The sequence below is a fragment of the Arachis duranensis genome, chromosome 8 (assembly GCF_000817695.3).
Source record: "Arachis duranensis cultivar V14167 chromosome 8, aradu.V14167.gnm2.J7QH, whole genome shotgun sequence".
Taxonomy (NCBI): Eukaryota; Viridiplantae; Streptophyta; class Magnoliopsida; order Fabales; family Fabaceae; genus Arachis; species Arachis duranensis.
Genome location: NC_029779.3, coordinates 8,269,454 through 8,291,030, shown reverse-complemented (window position 1 = coordinate 8,291,030; position 21,577 = coordinate 8,269,454). Strand labels below are relative to the sequence as shown.

The 21,577-nt window shown below is 27.1% G+C and overlaps 1 protein-coding gene across 1 annotated transcript; it reads left to right on the top strand.

Annotated features, from left to right (window-relative positions):
* Positions 1-4,992: 4,992 nt before the first annotated feature.
* Positions 4,993-6,542, top strand: LOC107460644 (bidirectional sugar transporter SWEET3b). The gene is made up of 5 exons (XM_016079035.3): positions 4,993-5,174; positions 5,267-5,489; positions 5,592-5,753; positions 5,860-5,979; positions 6,115-6,542. Exons 1-5 carry the CDS (start codon positions 5,101-5,103, stop codon positions 6,322-6,324), a joined length of 789 nt encoding a protein of 262 aa, XP_015934521.1. The 5' UTR covers positions 4,993-5,100; the 3' UTR covers positions 6,325-6,542.
* Positions 6,543-21,577: the final 15,035 nt, after the last annotated feature.

The window sequence follows — 21,577 nt, the reverse complement described above, 5'->3', positions numbered from 1 at the left end:
TAACTAGGATACCTAACTCAATTTCGTTCTAAAAAAATGTAAGGGAAAAAATATATATATGACGAGATAATAGTGATTCTTCCTTTAAAGTTTGTGATTGTTGTCCTTACTACTCAATTATTGTAGATATAATCACGCTTAACTTCATCAAATCTAGATGGAGGATCTTGTCCAAAATCCACGAACTTTTATTGCATAAGTAGGAGTAGAAATAGGCTGAGTTAACTTTTTGTTTTAATAAATTTGGTTTATATTGTAAATAGACGGGTCATAATTTTTTTAAAGTCTGTGACTTAATTTTTTTAATTAATAGATTTTATAAAAAAATCAAAGTCTGACTTATTTAATAAAAAGATTCGAATTGAACAGAATTTAAAATGAACTAAACCAAAAACTCTATCGAATAGTTTAACCCACTTCTATTCCTATATACAATTGTTCTAATAATTAGGTTTTTGAGTATGATTTGGTTCTTGGATCCTTCGAATTGAATCGAATCGGACAAGAATATTGTAGTCCATAGTTTAAGTCCGTAACAATAACTAATTATATGATATGATATCATGATATACAATTGTATGTAATTCAAAAATAAATTGGTATAAACTGTTTCTTCCGTTTTAAAATAATTGTCGCTTTGAAAACGATGAAATACCCATTGTATATAACCGGAATGTCAAATTTCACACTAATATATATTAAGATATTTCTCTTGTCTATTTATTAAAAAAAAAAGAAGCTTTTTGAAAAGAAAAATGTGGGACGAATTGAAGAAGGGACCCCAAACATTTTGGGTACGGTTTGGTTTGTAATAAAAGAATCGTATCTATCAGGTCCCTTAGCTTTGAATTCAATTGGTTAGTGGCTTCAGTGGCTGCCAATTCATCTTTAATAATAATTATAAAGTAATTGTGGGGGTTCCATGTAAAGTCAACTTTATGATGGGGTGCAAGATAAGATTTAGGGTTTTTTGTTTGCATTGAGATGCAAATTAATGAAAAATTGGGGCTGGTTAGTTAACATGTGGACTATAAATGGATGGAGAGAATTTGATGGGATCACTTTACAATTATTATGGAAACCAAATTAGGCAGTAGCCACAAACATGACATGGCACAAAAGATCAATGTTTTTGGGTCCATGCATCACTACATCATCGTGAGTTTCTATTATTCCACCTCACCAAACCTGTTATTTGAAGAAATCATATAGCTAGGTTTAATTATTAGATTACATGAATCTTCCGGAGATAACTAGAAAAACTAATTAATAATGCAAATATTATTTTATTTCATTTTATGAGTTTTAATTTATTAGTATATGCCGACGGTATGTATATAAAACTATTTTGTAACAATAATTAAGCTCAAGGATTTGATTGGTTCTTAAAGTGGTAAAAAAAATTAACATACATCACTACAAAAAATATTTAAAATAGAGACTGATATAACTATTTTACAAAAGTAATTAAGTTCAAAGATTCTTAAAATGATAAAAAAAAGTATATATTACTATAAAGACTGAATTTTTTTACAATCGATCGAATCTTTTTATGACAAAAAAAATAGTTGGTAGCTAAATAAATATTCGGTGATTAACACTAAAGAGTATAATTTAGTCACTAAATCGTTGGCTAAATAAAAAATTAGTTACCGATTATAGTAACAAGTTAGTTATTCATCAGTGAGTATGTACTATAAATAAAATAAAACTTTTGAAAAATATGATAACAATTTTAGTTATTCACTGAGTTACTGTGATTTGAAAAGGGTATGCATTATTTCTGTGGACCAACAAGTATGTACTATTTTGTGAGGACAAAATGTCCAAAAAAAACTATTGTCTATATATTTTAAGTTAAAAAAAATATTGAAGAGGTTAATTTGTCAAATGCATCTTGTTTTCTTTTGTTGAAAATTTAAAATATGCTCATTTATAGCATCACAACAATTTAATTTAATAATGGGAAAACATAGCTTATATAACTTTTTTACCGAATATATGTGTGCACAAACTAAGCACCAGTACTAGAGTACATACTACACAACCAAATCGAATGGTCTACATTCTAATAAGAATTAAAGAAAAGTACATAATATAAAATAAGAAAAAAATAGATAAAAAAAATCCAATCTTAAAAAAATATTTTCACAAATAAAAATTGTTCTTTTAATTATATATAGTGATGAACTTAAAGATATTAAATAATAATTTAAAAATCACACAGGCATATGATTATAATTTTATATCAGACAAAAAATTAAATAATTAAATAATAATTTTGATTTATAAAATTTTTTTAAAATATATTATACTATTTATTACAAAAATATTATTTACATAATAAAATTAACTATTAAAATCTATCATAATGTATATTTATATACAAATTCATGTGTAATTTAATTAATTTTAATGTATATTTTAATTTAGTAGCTTATTTTAGTAGTTAATTTTAACATATTTGATTGATTTTATAATTATTTAAACATGTTTTATCTTTTCTATATTGTTCCATCCATATGTATATGTACTACACAAAAATTTAAAGAAGATGGAGTTAGTTGGGGTTGCGAGGTCAAAAATGTACTGCTGTAAAATTGACCCTTGTTTTTTCATTGTGAAAAAAAGCAACAAGCGGCGCCAGCTATGTCACAAGTCACAACTTATCTATCTGAGTCATTCACTTGAGATTCTTTTTGCCTACTTGAATAGAACCATTAGCCATTTGGAACCCAAAATTACATGAAAAATAAATTAATTAAATAATAATGAACAAAGCATCAGAAACCCTTTTATTTGCTGGGTTGTTTAATTTTGGTTTCAATGGTATTGATTTTCTACTCTTTATATACGTATGTTGTTATTATTAAGAGGTCTTGGTGGCGGATTCATCTGAACTTATGCATTGAATTAGAAAGTCTTCCACTAACTCAATTTTAGTGGTTATTATTGTTTTTTGTCTCTTAATCTTAAGGTATCACAATCAACAAAATTAAATTTAGTTCCACTTTTTTAGGCAGTGGATTAGCATATAATTCAATTCAAGAGACGAGTTTAGTGTCTCAGTGAAACAATGCACACCATTAAAAACACTTCAGGAGTTAAAGAACATTTTATTATATATGGTTTAGACTTTAGAGAATAATTATATTATTGTTGATGAGAATATTGAAAATAATCATTATTGTCCATATTATTTTCTTTGGAAGGAAAAACAGATTCAGTATTTGCTATGCAAGTCAAATAATATCTGTATTTTGGGGAGGAAAAAAATGCAAATAAATCTATCTTCTTAAGATTTTTTTAATTATGTATATATAATGAAGCACGTTTTATTTCAAAATAATTGCTAACTTGTATAAAGTGATGCATTAAAAATTAGTTAAGTAATTCATTGTCAGATACACTAATTAAAAATTGACAAGATACATTAATTATTTGAATGTACAATTTATCTCTAAACTTTAGAGTGTATTCATCCTATACAATTTTTCTTTTTAAAAAGTGAAATTCAATACTGTCAAAATTTTTAAATGTACATTATATTGTTTTGATTAGCATTTTATATTTTTTTTAAAAAATGTTGATAATCAACTTTTATATTAAAAAAATCCAAAAAGTTGACTATTATAAATTTTTAAAAGAAATCTTTAAGTATAATAACCCATAGTTTAGAGATTAAAAAAAAATAAAAAAATATAAGTGTTAATAATAATAATAATAATGTGTAACAATGACTCGTATAAATAAAGTTTATATTTATTTAAATTTTACCTTTATATTAAAAATAATAATGTTACTATGCTAATACCAGCTAGGATGTCACACCCATGGACACATGAGAAAAATGAAAAACTTTAACCCAAACACTCCAATTTTTTCCCAATTTTTCTTTTTTACTTATTATTACAATTTATTTTATTGATTTCTCCTTTCTGAAATATAGTTTATTTATTTATTTATTTATTTATTTTTTGAAGATTGGGATGTTTAAAACAAGAATTAATAAATCAATAAACTACTTAATCTGCGGGTAGCATATCAAATAATTCCCCATATCTCTAGAAAATGGGAGCCACGTCATTAACAACAGATCATTTTAGTAATGTTTTAGAGCGCATTATTAGCATCTATAATGCTTCACCAACAGAAAAAAGCAAAGCCACTCCATAAATTAATTAAATTGCATTATTTATATATATAAAAGGAATTGATTTAGTTATTTAGATTAAGCCTAAATATTCCAGATAACATGAAATTTAATTTGCTAGTGACACGCAAGAAAATTGTCAATCACATCAGTTTATGGCAAATAATATTGTGTGTTTGTGTATATAATTAACTTTGCTTGTACCATACCATAAGCCTCTAATCCTGGAGATGCAAGAAAATATAAATAAATAAATATGATATATAAAAACAAAAAAGAAAAAAAAATAAAGAGGTGGCTATAGAGAGGATTTGGAACTAGACTGTTTCATTTAGCAAGTTGAGGGGAAAAAGCTTCTCAATTTGAACAAAACTTTGCATCCACATGTTTAATAAAGACGTAGACAGCACTTCTTCTTCTTTATTCAATATTATGTTTTCACATATTTAAGTGCTGATGTATATATAAAATGTTTTATATTATCATTAAATTATTTTTTCCCATTTTTATTATTATTCAACCTCTGATAGTTAAACTTAAAGTTAATAATAAATATACAATATAACCATTAGTTTTGTAAAAAAATATATATAATTAATATCAACTATATTAATTATATATTAAAATTAATCACCAAAATTAATTATTTTATTATTTTACAGAAATACATAGTGGTTGATTTTTACGTGAAAATAACATTTTTGAAATCCTATAAAGAAAAAATGAAATTAGTTAATTACAATCTTATTACATAAAGTTGTAACGCGTTACACAGCACACATACAACCCTCCCTAAGGACCCTTATAAATAGAGCATCTTGAATGAAGTTCTAAGCAGTGTAACAAAAATCTTCACTTCTTTTTTGTATAACAAAGCTTCATTCATTTCATTTCTTTGTTGTCTCTCTGATCTCACACAAACAATCAAGAAGAAATTAAACAAAAACATGTCAGAAACTCTTCGTATGATTGTTGCTGTTGTTGGAAATGCTGCTTCTGTAGCACTTTATGCTGCACCAACGTATGTTAATGTTACATAAACACCAAATTATTGTTCTATACTCCATTAACAATATCATGTTAATGTTTTTTCTTCTGCTTAATTGCTTGCAGTGTAACCTTCAAGAGGGTGATAAGGAAGAAAAGCACTGAGGATTTCTCATGCATTCCCTACATCATAGGACTCTTGAATTGTCTCTTGTTCACATGGTATGGATTGCCAATTGTGAGTTACAAGTGGGAAAATTTCCCTCTTGTTACTGTTAATGGAGTTGGGATTGTTCTTGAGTTCTCCTATGTTGTCATCTATTTCTGGTTTGCTTCTTCTAAGGGAAAGGTCAGTTTCATCCATGCAAACACTCTTCATTCTTCATGCATGGAAGAAATTCATGAAATGGGTACAAAAAAGTTTACATTTTTTTTGTTTCTTTTTGTTCAGGTGAAGGTGGCAATGGTGACAATACCAGTTCTTATACTGTTTTGCATAGCTGCTGCAGTTTCAGCTTTTGCATTTCATGACACTCATCAAAGAAAGTTGCTTATTGGAAGCATAGGTTTAGGTGTTTCTGTTGCCATGTATGCTTCTCCTCTTGTTGCCATGGTAAGTGATTCTTATTAATTACCTTAACAGCAGAACAAAAACAGAGGAAACAGAGTAACAACTCTGTTTATTTATATGTTTATCTTAACTTTGATCATTATTGCAGAAACAAGTCATAAAAACCAAGAGTGTGGAGTTTATGCCTCTACCATTATCTTTGTGCTCTTTCTTGGCTGGTTCACTATGGATGACTTATGGATTCATGATTCGCGATATATTTGTTGCGGTATGTATATATAATTATCCGAAAAGAAATTGTTAATACTAGTGTATCAATAGGCACTGCATAGCGCGCAGTGCATTGTTATGAGAATAAGAATATACTAATGGTTGCGATTTTATGTCATGGTGATGTATATAGGGACCAAGTGTGGTTGGAGTGCCATTGGCCATACTCCAATTAGTTCTCCACTGCAAATACCGGAAAAGGAGGGTTTTGGAGGTACCAAACAAGGAGGGAATGGAAGAAAATGGTAACTTTGAGAAAGTGGATTTGGAAAAGGGAAGCTTGGAAATGAATGAAGTGGAAATCAATGTGACAAATCAAAAGAACAATGGAGACAACTTGTGAAAAAACAAATGTTGAAAACATGGTAGGGTGATGAAGGGTTTTCAAAAAAGTTTCTACTTAGATTCTGCCTTTTTAATGTTCTTTTCTTCTTTCTTTCTTTCTTTTTTTTTTTCCTCCTTCTTTTTTGTATTATTGTTAGTAGGGGTAAAAATGGTGTTAGCCATGGATGTATTCATCACATAAAGATCAGTTAACACTTAGTTCTTTCTTGCTTACAATTGTCTTGCTTTATGTATTAATGTCTAGTTATGAAGCACTAATGCTATAAAATAAAAAATAATGGAGGAAGCATATCCACATCTAATATAAAAATTTTAACATAACATTGTATATAATAAATACAAAAATATTATTTGTATGCTGAAAAATTTATTTTAATATATATTTTAGTACATATTTAATATAGTTGTAATAAATATAATATTTTTGCAATAGTACTAATAATAATAATGATAATAACAAAGATAAAGATGTCACGTGGTCACATAATAAAAAAAATGTGACATCTACAAAGGATCAATGTTACCACCCAAATCCATTAATCAGTCGTTACTGATTAGCCAATTAAGTTACCTAGATCATTAGAAATATAAATGAAACGGGGTTAATGGTATATTATCCCAATGGTAAGTATCTTCTAGTTAAGTCCTTAATTATTAATTATGAGCTAGGTCCATTAGAAGTTAGCCAGTTCATTAGAGACATAAATGAGGTTATTATCCAATTGCAAGTATTCTTAAATTATAATTAATACGTCACATTTAACATATTCATTTCACATGTTTATAATAAGATAATTTACAAAAATAAAACAATTAGAAAAAAAGTTTACGCAAATACAATCTTACAAATACAATCTTATAAAATAGCAGATGTAATTATAATTTTTTAATTTATATGTAAACCGTTGCACATGTCTCAAATTTCATTAACACGTGAATCGCTGCACTTTGTTGCAGTTTACGTTTAAAAACACCCTGTAGCGATTTATAAAGAGATAAAATAAAAGTAATATTATCATTTCTCAAACTTAAATGAATAGTTTTCATATGTACTCATATGTCATAGTAATTATAATATAATTAAGTAAACTGAAGAGAGTCAACAATGCTTTGAAAAATTGTATATAAGTCACAGTTCTTTAATAATAAGCAAACTCAATTTCAAATTGTGCTGAGTTCTGATTTCTGAAGTAGAGGTCCTATTCCAAAGTAGGCGAAGTTGAACCATCAAACATGTCAATTTTAAATACCATCATAAGAACAACAGTATATTCAAACTTCAAAGAATCACACGGTGTCTTTATTTTTTTAGCAAAAATAATTTTAGCTTATAATAAGTATCCACGTTTAATTATATATTATTAGAGTTAAAAATGAGTCAAGCCAACTTAAATTTGAGTTTAAATTCAACTCGTTATCAATTCGATAAGCTGAGTTCATGAGTTTGTGAGCTAAATTTGAGCCTAAAAATTTAAATTTATATATTAAATTAACTGAAACTGAACTTAAATAAATTCAATTATTATTCTGTGACCTAACCTCAAAGATATACATATATATTATAATTATTTATATTAATACATATATTATGTATCTTTTTGCTTTTATGATAATATGTAATTAACTATAATGTTAAGGGTGTTTTTTTTAAACACAGGAACTACAATGTTAAGTGATTAACAATTTTAGAACTAAAAGTATATAACTATATAGTAGTATACATATATATAAGACTCACTAATAACTTAGTTTTTTTTTGTGACTACTAATAACTTAGTTAACTACTATATTAACAATTTTAGTAATTTTTATAACATGGATAATTTACAGTATACAACCAAATACAATATTAAACAAAAAATATGTAAATTACATGAATGAATGATTTTTATATATATAACGTGGAAGACAACATTTCCATATCCAAGTGATGAGCGGTGAAGTCTTGTTTTCATTTGTCATAATTTCTGCTGAAGGATTCCCTACATAACATCAGTCTTCTCTTCCTTTTACCATTTCACAAACACAAACACATGTATACGCAAACAAGAAAAAGGTTGTCACCACCAAAAGAAATTAATGAATTTTCTACGTGTCGCCATTGGAATTGGCCATTGCAAAAGGTGTGTAATACTTCATAAATCACAACCATTGTCTCTTTCGCTCGTTGGTCACACCATTTTCGGACGCATGGATACTCGCTCTGCATGCTCATTTCTGATTCTCTCAGCTTTCTGTACAATGCACATAACGCACTATTTTCCATGCTTCTTTTTACCCACAAATTCTTCCCATATTCTTAAATATCTCCTTAGGATATTCAAAAACTATATATGTTTTAATTGTAAAAATATTATTTATACATCAAAATTAGTCATCAATATATTTATGTATAAATACATGTGTAGTTTAATTTATTTTTAATGTGTATTTATAAACAAAATTTGTTATGTTTATTTTGTTTGAAGTTAGTTATACTTATTTTTCTCTAATAAAATTATCTACAAATTTTAGTTGTTTTAGTTTATTTTAAAATTCAAATTAGTAATTAGTATGAATAAGTAGTATTATTCTCCAATAAAAGCAACAACAATATACAATAAAAAATTCTTCATTTTTTTTGTACTCTTTCATAGTTTTATTATTTATTGTTAATAGGTATTTAAAAAGAATGTCAGAGGACTATTAAAATTTATTATTTTTTGTCATCGATTAATATTGTGAATTAAAATATATTAGATTACTAAACTAAATGAGTTGGATTAATAGCTAAAAATAATAATAAAAAAATAAATTCTGATAATACTCTAATATTTTTTATATAATTAATACATATTCATATGACATAGGAAAAAAACTTGGCGAGAAGTCAATAAAAATAATAAAAAAATGAACAAAATTCTTATTTTGATATAAATTATAAAAGATTGCAAAGTAGAGTTATTTATGTATACATGTTTTATGTTAATTTAAATATATATTTTGTGTAATATGAAATACAAATTATATTAATTTATATCTAACTATGCATATATAATGGAAATTAAGAAAGTTTATTGGTGTTAAACTTTTTTTAAATGTCTTTTTATTATATGAGTTTAATTTTAATATACTCACAATGTAAATTATTTTATATCATTATTCATCAATTACGTCCGTATTTTTAAATAATTATTCACGTATCGATTGCTAAAAATAATTATTTTAACTGTTACAGTGTTACATAATTAAATGTACTAATAAATAAAAATGTGAATTAGTACTAATATGTATAACATGAATAAATCTCTAATAAAATATCAAAAGCTTAATATGTTAATCAATTATATTAGTCCTTTCAAAATTTGTGTATATTAAATATGTCATGCAAGTATTTCTAGGTTAAAGCGTGACAACTAAAACTCACTATGCTCACACACATGGGTGTAGCAATTCTTTGTCGTTGAAAGTTTCAATGCTGTCCAAAAAATCTTTATACAATAGTGACCCTGGAACATACATTTACTATTAATTAATAGCTGTAAATATGTTATACATGTACTTATATAAACCAAATTAAGTTAATTAGTTATGAACGTTTACTATTAATGGTATTCATTGTTGATCGATGGATGGATGTTGTTAGTTCTTCAATTCTTGTGGATCTCTATCTATGTTACCTTTCCAACAAGAAATCAAAAGATATATTTTTTTTTTCATTGGATTCTCTTATCCAGCAGGTTAAAAATTAATTTAGAATCCTATTTGAGAGTTTATCGTTGGCTAATAAATTGTCGCATACACAAGACTCAAATTTCTGACACTTACTTATGCGAACTAGTAAGTTAATACTAAACCAATTCAATTTGGTTGAAACCGGAAGATACATATACAACCCATGCATGATGGCCAGCAACCATTGATTACCATAATTCTAGGTAGGAGAATGCACTTTGTAACCTATGTATAAATATATTCTCTGAGAGACTCAGTGATTGACATGCATCACCAAATCAATTCAATGATTCGAGCAGTGTACCTGCTTTCAGATTCTGTTGTATCATCATAATCAATATTATATATCATGGTTTCATAGACACATGAACAAGAAAACTTAACAATGATATATTCATCAAATTTATATATGATAAGCCCCATGACAATGAGTTATGAGTCATGATCCTCTTTCCACGCGTAACCTAGTAGCTAGCTTAACTAATACTCACAGATCTCTCTAATTAATGAAATTTGATTATATTCCATGCCATTTTTTTTGTCCTTATGTATCGTGGTTTTTTTTTAAATAGTATTGAATATAATTAGAAAACTATAAAAATATATTGGTCAATTCTATGGTGCCTATCAATTATTATCTAACTTTTGCTTAACTTACCTTTTGTGGTAAGTTTTGATTTTTTAAAAATAATTTATTTTTATATCTTCTAAATTAAATATTTATTTTTAACTTTTTTTGATAAATAGACATCACTTTTTAAGCACTATAGCATTTACCAAATATATTATATTAAATATTTATTCAAAGAAAAAATATATAGAACCAATTAATAATCAGCCAAGAATAGAACAACATAATTAATTATAATTAGTTTTATTAATTTATAATTTAATTTATTTGTTAAATTATTGTTGACCACGTTAGTGTTAAGAGAGAATCACGGAACAGATGCTTTGATCATTTATTAGTTGATTCCATATAATTAATTATGTTTTATTAATGCGTAACACATGAAACATAGAAATTATATCCAAAACCATCCAATTTACAAGAAAAAGAAACATCCGTGTGCCTATTAGTAGCAACATCCGGTTACCAATTGACTAATTTTTAGCTTATATAGAGTTGGTTCCCTAGCATCGTTGTTATTCAAAACTTCTTTTATATTGACCGTACATAAAAACTTAAAGCAGTATAATAATAATGATAATAAACCTTCCTTGTAATGCAATTCGAACATGAGCATTAGAAAATAATGTAGTATATATATATTGTATTATTATTATTATTAGTTGCCAATATCCTGATTTTGCATCAAGAGATGAAAACCAAGTTGCTCCTTTGATTTTTTCTAAAATAGAATTTTTTCTTGGAAGTTTATGAGTATCACCAACCGTTGCTTCATTCATTTTCTTATAATTAATTACCATTCTTCGTTTTCCCCTTTTAATTTCATTATTGTTTTCGACATAAAAGGCTGGAGCCGCATGAGGACTTTTGCTTAATCTGTTGAGTTAAGAAATTAACCAAAATAATTAGTGATGACAAATATTATTTTTGGCAAAATAAATAATTAGAGTTGTTAAATTAATAAGTACACATTGCTAATTATTTATGCTATGTTGCAGGTCACACTTCATTTTTGGCAGCCCAAGTTGAATGAATAACAAAACAAAGCTAATGGGCTGAATGGAAAGTGTGAATAAAGACAAGCCCAAGTCATTCATATCAAACAAAGAAGCATAGCAAGACACCGGGCCAAAAAAAGAGAAGAACCCGATCCAAGCTTGAAATTGTTTTCAATTTCTCCCATCTTGCTCCAACCAAGGCAACGTTCCTCTCCTCTCAAATCAAGTCATATCAAGACTTCAGAAAAGTAAGAAAGAGAAAGAGCTTCCTCACCAAACTAATAACCAAAGAAGCAAGAGAGAGAGAATTGAAGCTTGAAGCACAGAAGCTAAAACAGAAATCCCAAGCTAAATCAAGCTTAAGAAAGGTGAATCATATCATCTTGCATGCATCAGATCTTCATCCTTTCTTTCCTACTCTCTGCTCTATCCGAAAATGGCCTTGAAGGGAAATTTGTTCTCTGCCCTATTCTGCTGTGTATCTACGGTCTTAATCAAGACTTGGGGACCAAGTTGGTATTCAAGGGTTCAGATTTGGTTGACCACTGGAAAACAAGTTCGGTTACTTCTTCATGGCTTTCGGTCAAGTTGAAAAAGTCAGAAGCAAAGGTTACTCTTTGATGTTAAAAATGAAAAAGTGAATCTATGAGTTGGTGAAGCTCAAGGCTCAAGGTGTTGACCTTGGATGAAGAACCAAGGAACGTGCATAAAGATAAAAAAGGAGCTTGCTGTTCATTCAAGAGTAGGAGAGATAACCAGTGAACTTGAGGTGTTTGTTCTGAGAGAGCTCTTTGAAAAAGTTCAACTAACTGGACAGTGTAACCTAATCAAAGGTGCATTTCGCCAGTATGAAAAACTAAATCAGAGGCTTACTAATCTGGTTTTTCGCATAGCACAGAGGCTGTTGGTGAAGTCAATCTCCTTCATGTTTTTCTGATTGTAATGTACTTTTCTAAGCTTATCTTTCTGTAATTTCTTGAGAGAAAAGGCAAAGTGAGAAAGCTTAAGAAAAAGCCATGAGTGAAAAGGCTGAGAGATACACTTGAGAGAAAAGCCTAGAGTTATTTTCAGATTTCTTTAGGTTGGTTAAGTGTCTTGTATCTTATTCTTGTTTGGTATCCCTTTCTTAGTTGGGTTAGCACTAAGAGTAAATAGTTAGGTGTTAGCATAGCCAATGACAAGTTAGGTTAGAACTTGAGTGTGAAATTGGTGTATGTAATACTGTTAACTATAGTGAAATTCTTCCATATTTGTGGAGGAGACTGGATGTAGGTTGCATAGCACAAAGCAACCGAACCAGGATATATGCTGGTGTAAGCCTTTTCTTTTCTGTCATGTTCTGTTTTCTGTTATTCATGAGACAAAAATAAATTGTCTCATAAATTTCCGCTGCTGAGTTCAAACAGAAACAAATTTGTAACTTCTTCAAAAAGGTCAAAACAGCAACTTAAAAAGTAGGCATAGATTCAACCCCCCTTCTCTAAGCCTACTACAACCTTCATACATACATGTGATAAGATTGAAATTATAATTTTAAATTATTTTTTTAATTAATTTGAATTACAATAATTTGATTAATAAAAAAATAATATGTTATACATTGTTTGATTTTTTTTAATCTAGTGTTAATTAGATTAACTTTAAAATAGTTATTAATCGGTTTTAATAATCTACTTTCTTCAATAAATCAGACATATATATTGAATGTGATCATAAATATAATATAGTAATAGTCAAATCCACCAACAAATATATTGGCTATTATCATAATATAAAATAAATTAAATATAAAGGCTATTAATACTTATAAATCTATAAAATTGTATAGTCTTTGATTCGTGTAAGGGTTTACTTATCAAATAAACTTAAAACATGAACAAAAAATATTTATAAAATGGACCTAGCATTACTTGAAAGAATCATAAAAAATAATCAACTTACCTTATCATCCATGAGAATCATTTCTATGTAAGTCGTTTTATTCTTGTCAAATTTGGATGGGACTTTCCATAACCTTATAATTCTTGCTTTTATTTTTCAAACTTTTTCATTACATAATCTACCATAGGCAATACTGTTGATAGAATCATAGTTAGTAGCCCTTAGGTATGAGAAATAATAAATAGAAGAAGATCTATGTTTGGGTACGAATTTTCTAGATGATAAATAATTGTAACAATTCACTATTAATCCTTATATATATATATAAACTAATTATACATGGTAATAATTAATAAATATTTTCACTAATTATACATGATAATAATTAATAAATATTTTCGATGGAGATACTTGCTACAATTAGGTGAAATTTATGTCATTATATTTTATTAACCTTTATGATTAATTCAATAGAAATAGTTACTCAATATATATGTTATCAACATTAATTATATGTCAATATGTTTAGGAAAGTGCTAAAAGAGGAGATATAAATATATATAATATTATTGCTATATAGGAAGCATACATAAATTGCTACATTTTTTTATTATATTATATAACTTAAAATTATAGTATCATGTTATTATTAATTCTAGATACTTGCTACAATTATATCAAATTTAATTATGAATCTAAATAAATAAAATAGATAACATTCAATATTTTTTTACATTCAATATTTACTGTCATTATAAAAAGTAAAATAATTAATAAAAAATATGAGTAGAAAATAAAATATATTAATTAAAATTCAATTTATTATCTAATTAATTTTGTGTCCACACAATATAATTTTATGAAAATGTTATGAATCACAATCTTTTTTATTCTATAAAAAAATACTATATGTAACCTTTAGTAGTATAAAAATAATTATAAGAATTAATTATTGATATTGATATTAATCACAACTTTTAATAATTACATTACTATTATGAAATATAAAATGAGAAAAAAAGATGACACATATATCCAAAAAGAAAATAAACTAATCTTATCAGAAAAAAATTTATATTAAAAAATATAAAAATAATATATTCAAAAAGAAATAGTCGTAATATATAAATTGAGTCAATAATCTAAATTTCTCTAAAACCAATTTAATCAAATATCAATATTAGAAATAAATTATTTAAATAATATTTAATCTATTCTACCCCTTAAACACGTATACATTAGAGTCATTTTCGTAACGACAACCAACTAAAACAACATCATAAGTTTGAACATTTAAAATTTGTGCAAATTCAGACCATTCCCTTGTTCTTTGAAAACCTTCTGTATCCCTCATAGAGTTGAATCGCAATTTCTTTTATGGAAAAAGAGTTACGGATGTGACTTTGATGTGTTGGAGACCAAAATTCGGAAATCACTATTTATATTTAAGTGTGACACCCATTAAACCCTAAAGGCCAAATAAAATAATACCTCTAGTTTTATTCTCATTTAATTCAGCATTTATGATAATAAATGAGAAGACCATTATATAAGTCATTTAATGTAAAATAGCTTAATTTGCGATTATAATTAATATATGTATTGTCCATAAATAGATTAAGAAATAATAATTTCGTAACAAAGTTTTAATTCAATTTGAATTACAATTAATTGATTGATAGAAATTATAATAAATTGTATGATATTTAAATAATTAACCAAATCAATTAGTTGATATAATTAATTTATTATAATAAATTAAATTTAATGAGTTAAAAGAAATAAATAAAAAACACCATCATCAGAAACATGTTACGATATTTTTATCATTAAGTGCAGAAATTTAATTTTTATATAATAGAATAGATACTTACAGATTATTATATTAAACACAGACTAAAAAAAACACACTAAACAAAATAATGGTAAAAGTAAAATAACCTATGATGAATTATAATAAATCTATATATGAGGAGTAAAAGTAAAATAAATAATTAAAAATAAAATAAAAATAGCAATTAAAAAATAAAAGAAGATAGAAAAGATAATGTGTGGAGTAGATAAAAAATGTATTGCAATAGAAGATTAATATAATTAATTAATACAAAGGATGAAAGAGAAAAATCAAAATATAATCTTATTAAAAAATTTTCAATAAAATATTTTAAAGAAGAACCTATTAATCAACTTTTATAAAAATATTACAAAAAATTTAAATTATCTTTAAATAAAATAATAATACCCTTAAGAATTATTAATTAAAATAAATAAAAATAAATTAATATAAAACAAAATCATAGAAAAATATTAACAAAATTAAAATAAAGAACAAAAATAAAAAATTATAAATATTTTACATGAAATATAGAGTAGAGAAGGAGAAAATGGATATATAAAATAATAAGCTAATAAATTTAATTAAATATTTGAAGTTATGATTAATGTAATTTAATGAATCAAATAAAATATTAAATGATGAAATATTTATCCTAATCAAAATCAAATTACACAATTGATTAGTTATAATTAATACAATTGAATGAATCAAACACATTAAATTGAAAAATAATTTAGTTAATTTGTGTCTTAAGGACACATTTTAAAAATATTTATTTTTCAACAATTTTGATAAAATATTTTTTATAATATTTTTAACCTATGATCTAAAGACACAATTATAATAACCCAATAAAAATTACTTAATTAGTTAATACAAATAATTAGTGTAATTGATTTAGTTCAATAAATTAAAAGAAAAATAAATGTGAAAGGAAGAGATAAAGAGAAAGTGAAATTATAAAAACGTGTAGTCATTAAAAAGTAATAAAAAAAATTCTATTTTAGTTATTTATTTATTAATTATTAATTTATTATAATTAATTTCACAACATTTATTATATGTTATTTGATGAGTTTGGAAAACTCTAAACTAAATTAATGATGATCAAACATTATTAACAGCAAAATTATTAATTTAATTTTGATTGATATATTAATTAAATCAATTTTGCTGTGCAAGTTTTAATTGGATCGGAAAATAAAATGTTGCTAGCCTAAATTAAAACCAACAATCAGCCTTGCTACATGTTTCCTATTATGTGGCTGAATTGTTGTATTAATGGGCCAAGCACAATGTTGTTACAACCAAGCCCATATTTAATTTTAATGAAAGTTTCCTATGCTTGATCCTAAACCAAATTCATCAGGAAATCAAATGTTATAAATGGGCCAATTTTTATTCAACTTCAACATTATGCCCATATCAAACAAAAGATCCAATGCTTGGTCCGATACATAATGAAAGAAAGCAAATTGGCTCCATGCTTTCTAACGGATTTCATTTCTTGTTAAGAGATGGATTTCAAATTTAATTTGCTAGCATTGGAAACATGAGAGAGAATATGAGTGACTTTGATTAGATGGGTATCAATGAGCTACACGTTGCTCAGTAAAAGCGAAGTGGACATTTATTTTTTTGCTTTATCAAAACACATTAGTTAATGTTCAATTTCTCTTTCTTCTTTCTCATTTCTTTCCTTCTTCTCTTTCGGTTATTGTCCAGGAAGCCATGGAAGCTACACCTACTCACCGAAAAGAAGAAGTTGCATGCACCAAGACTATCAAGCTAATGATGGCAAGAAAACACATGAAAATAAAAGTATGGTGTGGCTGAGATTATCACCAAAAAGTGGTAAGATTTGGTGAGGTAATCTCGGATCCTTCATACTCAAAAAGAAAGAAGGAGATTCGGCCAACAAAGTGAAGATTCTTGGAGGCATGGCTTGTCTCTGATTCTGCTCAACCACCACAGGAAGTAGCTAGAGTGGCGAAGTGATGGAAGAGGCAGAGATTGGAGCAGATGAAGTCATCATCATCATGAAGCATCAAGGGCCAGAAATCCATCTTGGAGAACAAGCCAAGGATGGAGCGCCCGGATTGATGAAGTGTGATGACCAAGGAAGAATTAGAGGTACTTGCATGTTGGATTTTGCACGAGTTACCTCTTCTCTCTGTGTGGCCGAACCGGTTTTGTTTTGGAGGAAAAGAAGCTAAGCTCGGTTTTTGTGTTTTAACTGTGAAGGCTTCACTTTTCTATAAAAGGGGTGAACAGTCACGGTTTGATTTAAGGAGAAAGTGTGAGAGTGCGAGGCACAGTATTCTCAGAGCTACCTGAGCTAACAGATTTCTCTTCTCCTTCAACGTATTCTCTTTAGTATTTTTCTATTTAATTTTGTCATGTCTTGAGTCTCATGGAAAAAGGCAAACAGTGAGGTTTGTATGAAAAAGCCATAGAGCGAAAAAAGGCAGAGAGTGCAAAATTAAAAGAAAAAGCCATAGATGTCTTAGAGTTTCTTTATTCATCTATGTTGTGTTTCGTGATTCTGTGGGAATCTCCTTGTAAGTTGGGTTAGCACTTTACAATTTGTAATCTGGATGATTATAGTGAAATTCCATCATTATTGTGATGGAGACTGGATGTAGGCTGCATTGCACTTAGCAGCTGAACCAGGATATATTTGGGTGTAATCTTCTCTCTATACTTCTTCATTTCTGTTTCTGCTGCACAGGAGCTAAAATAAAAAATATCTCGTGCCAAGTGACGAGACAAAAGTAAAAAGTCTCGTAGCTAGGGACGAGACAAAAACAGAAAAGTCTCCTCAAAGACTAGAAAATGTAATCAAGAAAAAAGGGGCTAAGATTCAACCCCCTTCTCTTAGCCACTTAAACCATCATTATTCAGCATACAAATTAATACAATCAATTAATTGATATCAATTATCGATAATCTAATTATAATTGATATAACTCATTTCGCTATACTTTTTAAATAAATAATTAAAAATGTACGTCTCAATTTTTTGTTAAAGTAAAATAAAATAAAATATATAAATTGAGTAGATATAAATCTGAAAATTATAAATTTTATTAACAATTCAAATAAATTAGTAATAATTAAATAAAATAATACCCTATAACTTATTTTATTATTTATTTTAAGTAATTACTAACATAGTTGTTAGTAATACCCAAGTGTATATTATCAACATAATTTTATCACGGGTATTTCAATCTTATTGGCATTGCAATTTTGTACTGTCTTACTTTTTTTAATTGTTATTATGTTATTAGAATTGTTAAATAATATTAAAAATTTTTGAAAATAGAAATAGTGATGGCACCTTGAATAATTAATTCAATAGAATTAAATTTAAAGAAATAAGATTATCCAATCAATTGTATAAATAATAGCATATTTATAAATATTAATTTTAAAAATAGTCTCACTAATATGATCAATACAATAATTATATAAAAAACAATTAATTACATAATTGCATAATTTTTAAGATTCTAAATAATTGAATCTAACGGACAAATAAAAAATATCTATATGATAATGTCCTAATATTTTAGCATATTTTAAATCATATTATAAATTTATATATCATATTATAATTTTAAGTCAACTCCTTAAACACATTATAACATAAACCATCCAAAAAGATACACCAAATTAACGAATATCACATAGGTCACAACACACACTCTAAATTGTCACAATATTTTAAATAAAAAGAGCATCAATACAGAGAAATCAATGAATATATATAACTAAAATAAAGAGGGGGGTTTCGGGCTAGCATCCCTATCGTCAAAGGCAAAACCGTGAGACCTTATGTACCAAAGCGGACAATATCGTGCTAGCAGGTGGTCTGGGCTGTTACAGTAAGATAACATAAAAATGACACATTTTTTTGTTAATCAAAAGTAAAAAAAAAAGTGTGCGCCTAATAATAAGCAATTAAAATAAACAAAATTTTTAAAAAAGTATAAAAAAATGAAATGTATAAATAAAGATAAAAGAAACAAAAATTCAATAAATTACAAAAATTGTACCTAAACACAAGAGAGATGGGGAGAGAGGGAGGGAGGGAGAGAGAGAAAAGAAAACGAATGAGTAAAAAACATTTAATCTAGTATAAATAGATGGTATTAAAAAAATAAACAAATTAAATTAATTCATATATTTCTTTATTATATTTATTATTTATTAAATAATTCGATATTTACTCTAATCAAATCAAATGATGAATATAATTAACTAAATTAATTAATTGATTAATTGATTATAATAAATGGTGAGATTTGAATGTCTAATCAAATTAATTAATTGATATAATTAATTATAATTGATTTGCTTTAACGAATTAAATGAAATAAATCAGGAAATACTGTAAGATCCCAAAACCTTTGAAAAGTTTTATTATGATCAAGTCTCAAATCATATAGTTATTTATGGCCTTAATTTCAGAAATTATTTTATTAAAGATAATTAAGGCAAGTTGCGATTTATTGAATTTGAGACGAGTTATGATTATTAACCAATTTTATAATTATTGGATTATTTTCTATAATTATATTATAAAGTTGATAAGTTGTGAAATAAAAAGGATTTTTATATGATTTTGGACCAAATAATTAATATTTTAGAATATTGATATTTGTATTTTGGAAAATGAAGAAATTAAGTATATTATTTCTAATTATTTGGTTGGGACACTTTATTGAAAATAATTTGTAAAAATTGATGAGCAAATAGTATTTTTCATATACTATTAGTGTTGGATTTACATTGGGTTTCAATTACTATATTATTTCCAATTTTATGTGAAATTACCATAATGCCCTTAACCCTAATCTTTTTCAAAAATGAAACCCTACAGCCTTCATCCCAGCAGCCGAAAACCCTACCCTGTTCTCCCTTTCACCTTCAACAAGTTCACTGAACTTTAAGCCCATAGCAATACCCACGGTTCCTTATCTTGTTCCATGGAGGAAGGAAACAGAAATTTGAGAGAGAAGAAGCAGGGAAGGGGAAATCGGAAACGCAATACACACCCATGAAGCACTGATCACCAAACGGAGAAGAGGGGAGATGAGGAAGCACGGCGCCGGCGAGCGCCACTGCCGCCGCGCCGTCGTATTGCATCAGGGAGGATGGGCGAGTAGGAATCAGACACGAGAGGGAGAGGGTCGCGCCGCCACGGTTGTCCAGGGGAAACGCTGGAGAAGAAGCGTCATTTTTTATAATAAGAATATTGTAATTTTTTTATAAAAAAATATTAATTTAGACTAATTCAAGATATAATTTATTGATTTTTTGGCCAAATCAATTTATCTGATCTAATTTTAACAAAAATAACATAGTTTAATCAATTATATGTATTAACTTTTAATTAATAAAAAATATCTTTAAAAAATGACATTTTAAACATCATTATCTGAGTGATTCATGTTTTTATTAGTAGAATAAGAAACTTTGACCATCCTTAGATTGACTGTTGCTGTTATTGAAAACTTTGCTTCTGTAGTGGCACCCTTTTTCCCTCTTTGCAGGTTACGTTTATATGTGTTGTTACTTGCTACACACTCATACACACATTTAAGGTTTCCACATTCACTACTTGGTCATTGTCAAGTTCAAACTCAGGTGTATTATATTAAAAAGCATCATATATTACCATTCAACCAAACTTACGATTAAGTAGCACACAGTGAGTCAGATACTCACACACACTAATAAGGGGAGGGGGAGGGGTTTCATATTAAAACTCTGGTTGGTTGTTTTTTTTTTTTTCTTTTTTAGTCAGATAAATTGGACAACTCCAATAGTCTCTGATTACTTTGAACCTAGGGTGCACTGTTGTAAGGCTACAAACATTTTCTCTTTCAGTATGGTCATTGTTTCAAAAATATTTTGGTCTCAAAAATTTAAACAACATTCAGTCTACAATATAGTTATTTTTTTGTAGTACTACACTATGTTTTTTCTTGGACTTTAATATGTTTTCGTTTAAAGGTTGTAAGCAGTACTTGTTTTTTATGTAAAGACTACCTTATTTCATCATTTGCAGGCTACTTCTTTTTGGGATAAAATTGACCGGGGGACTCATGTTTTTGTCATTGACGCAGCAATAGATAGCGTAAGACGTTCTGGGTCGGGTAATTCAACCCGATATACCCCC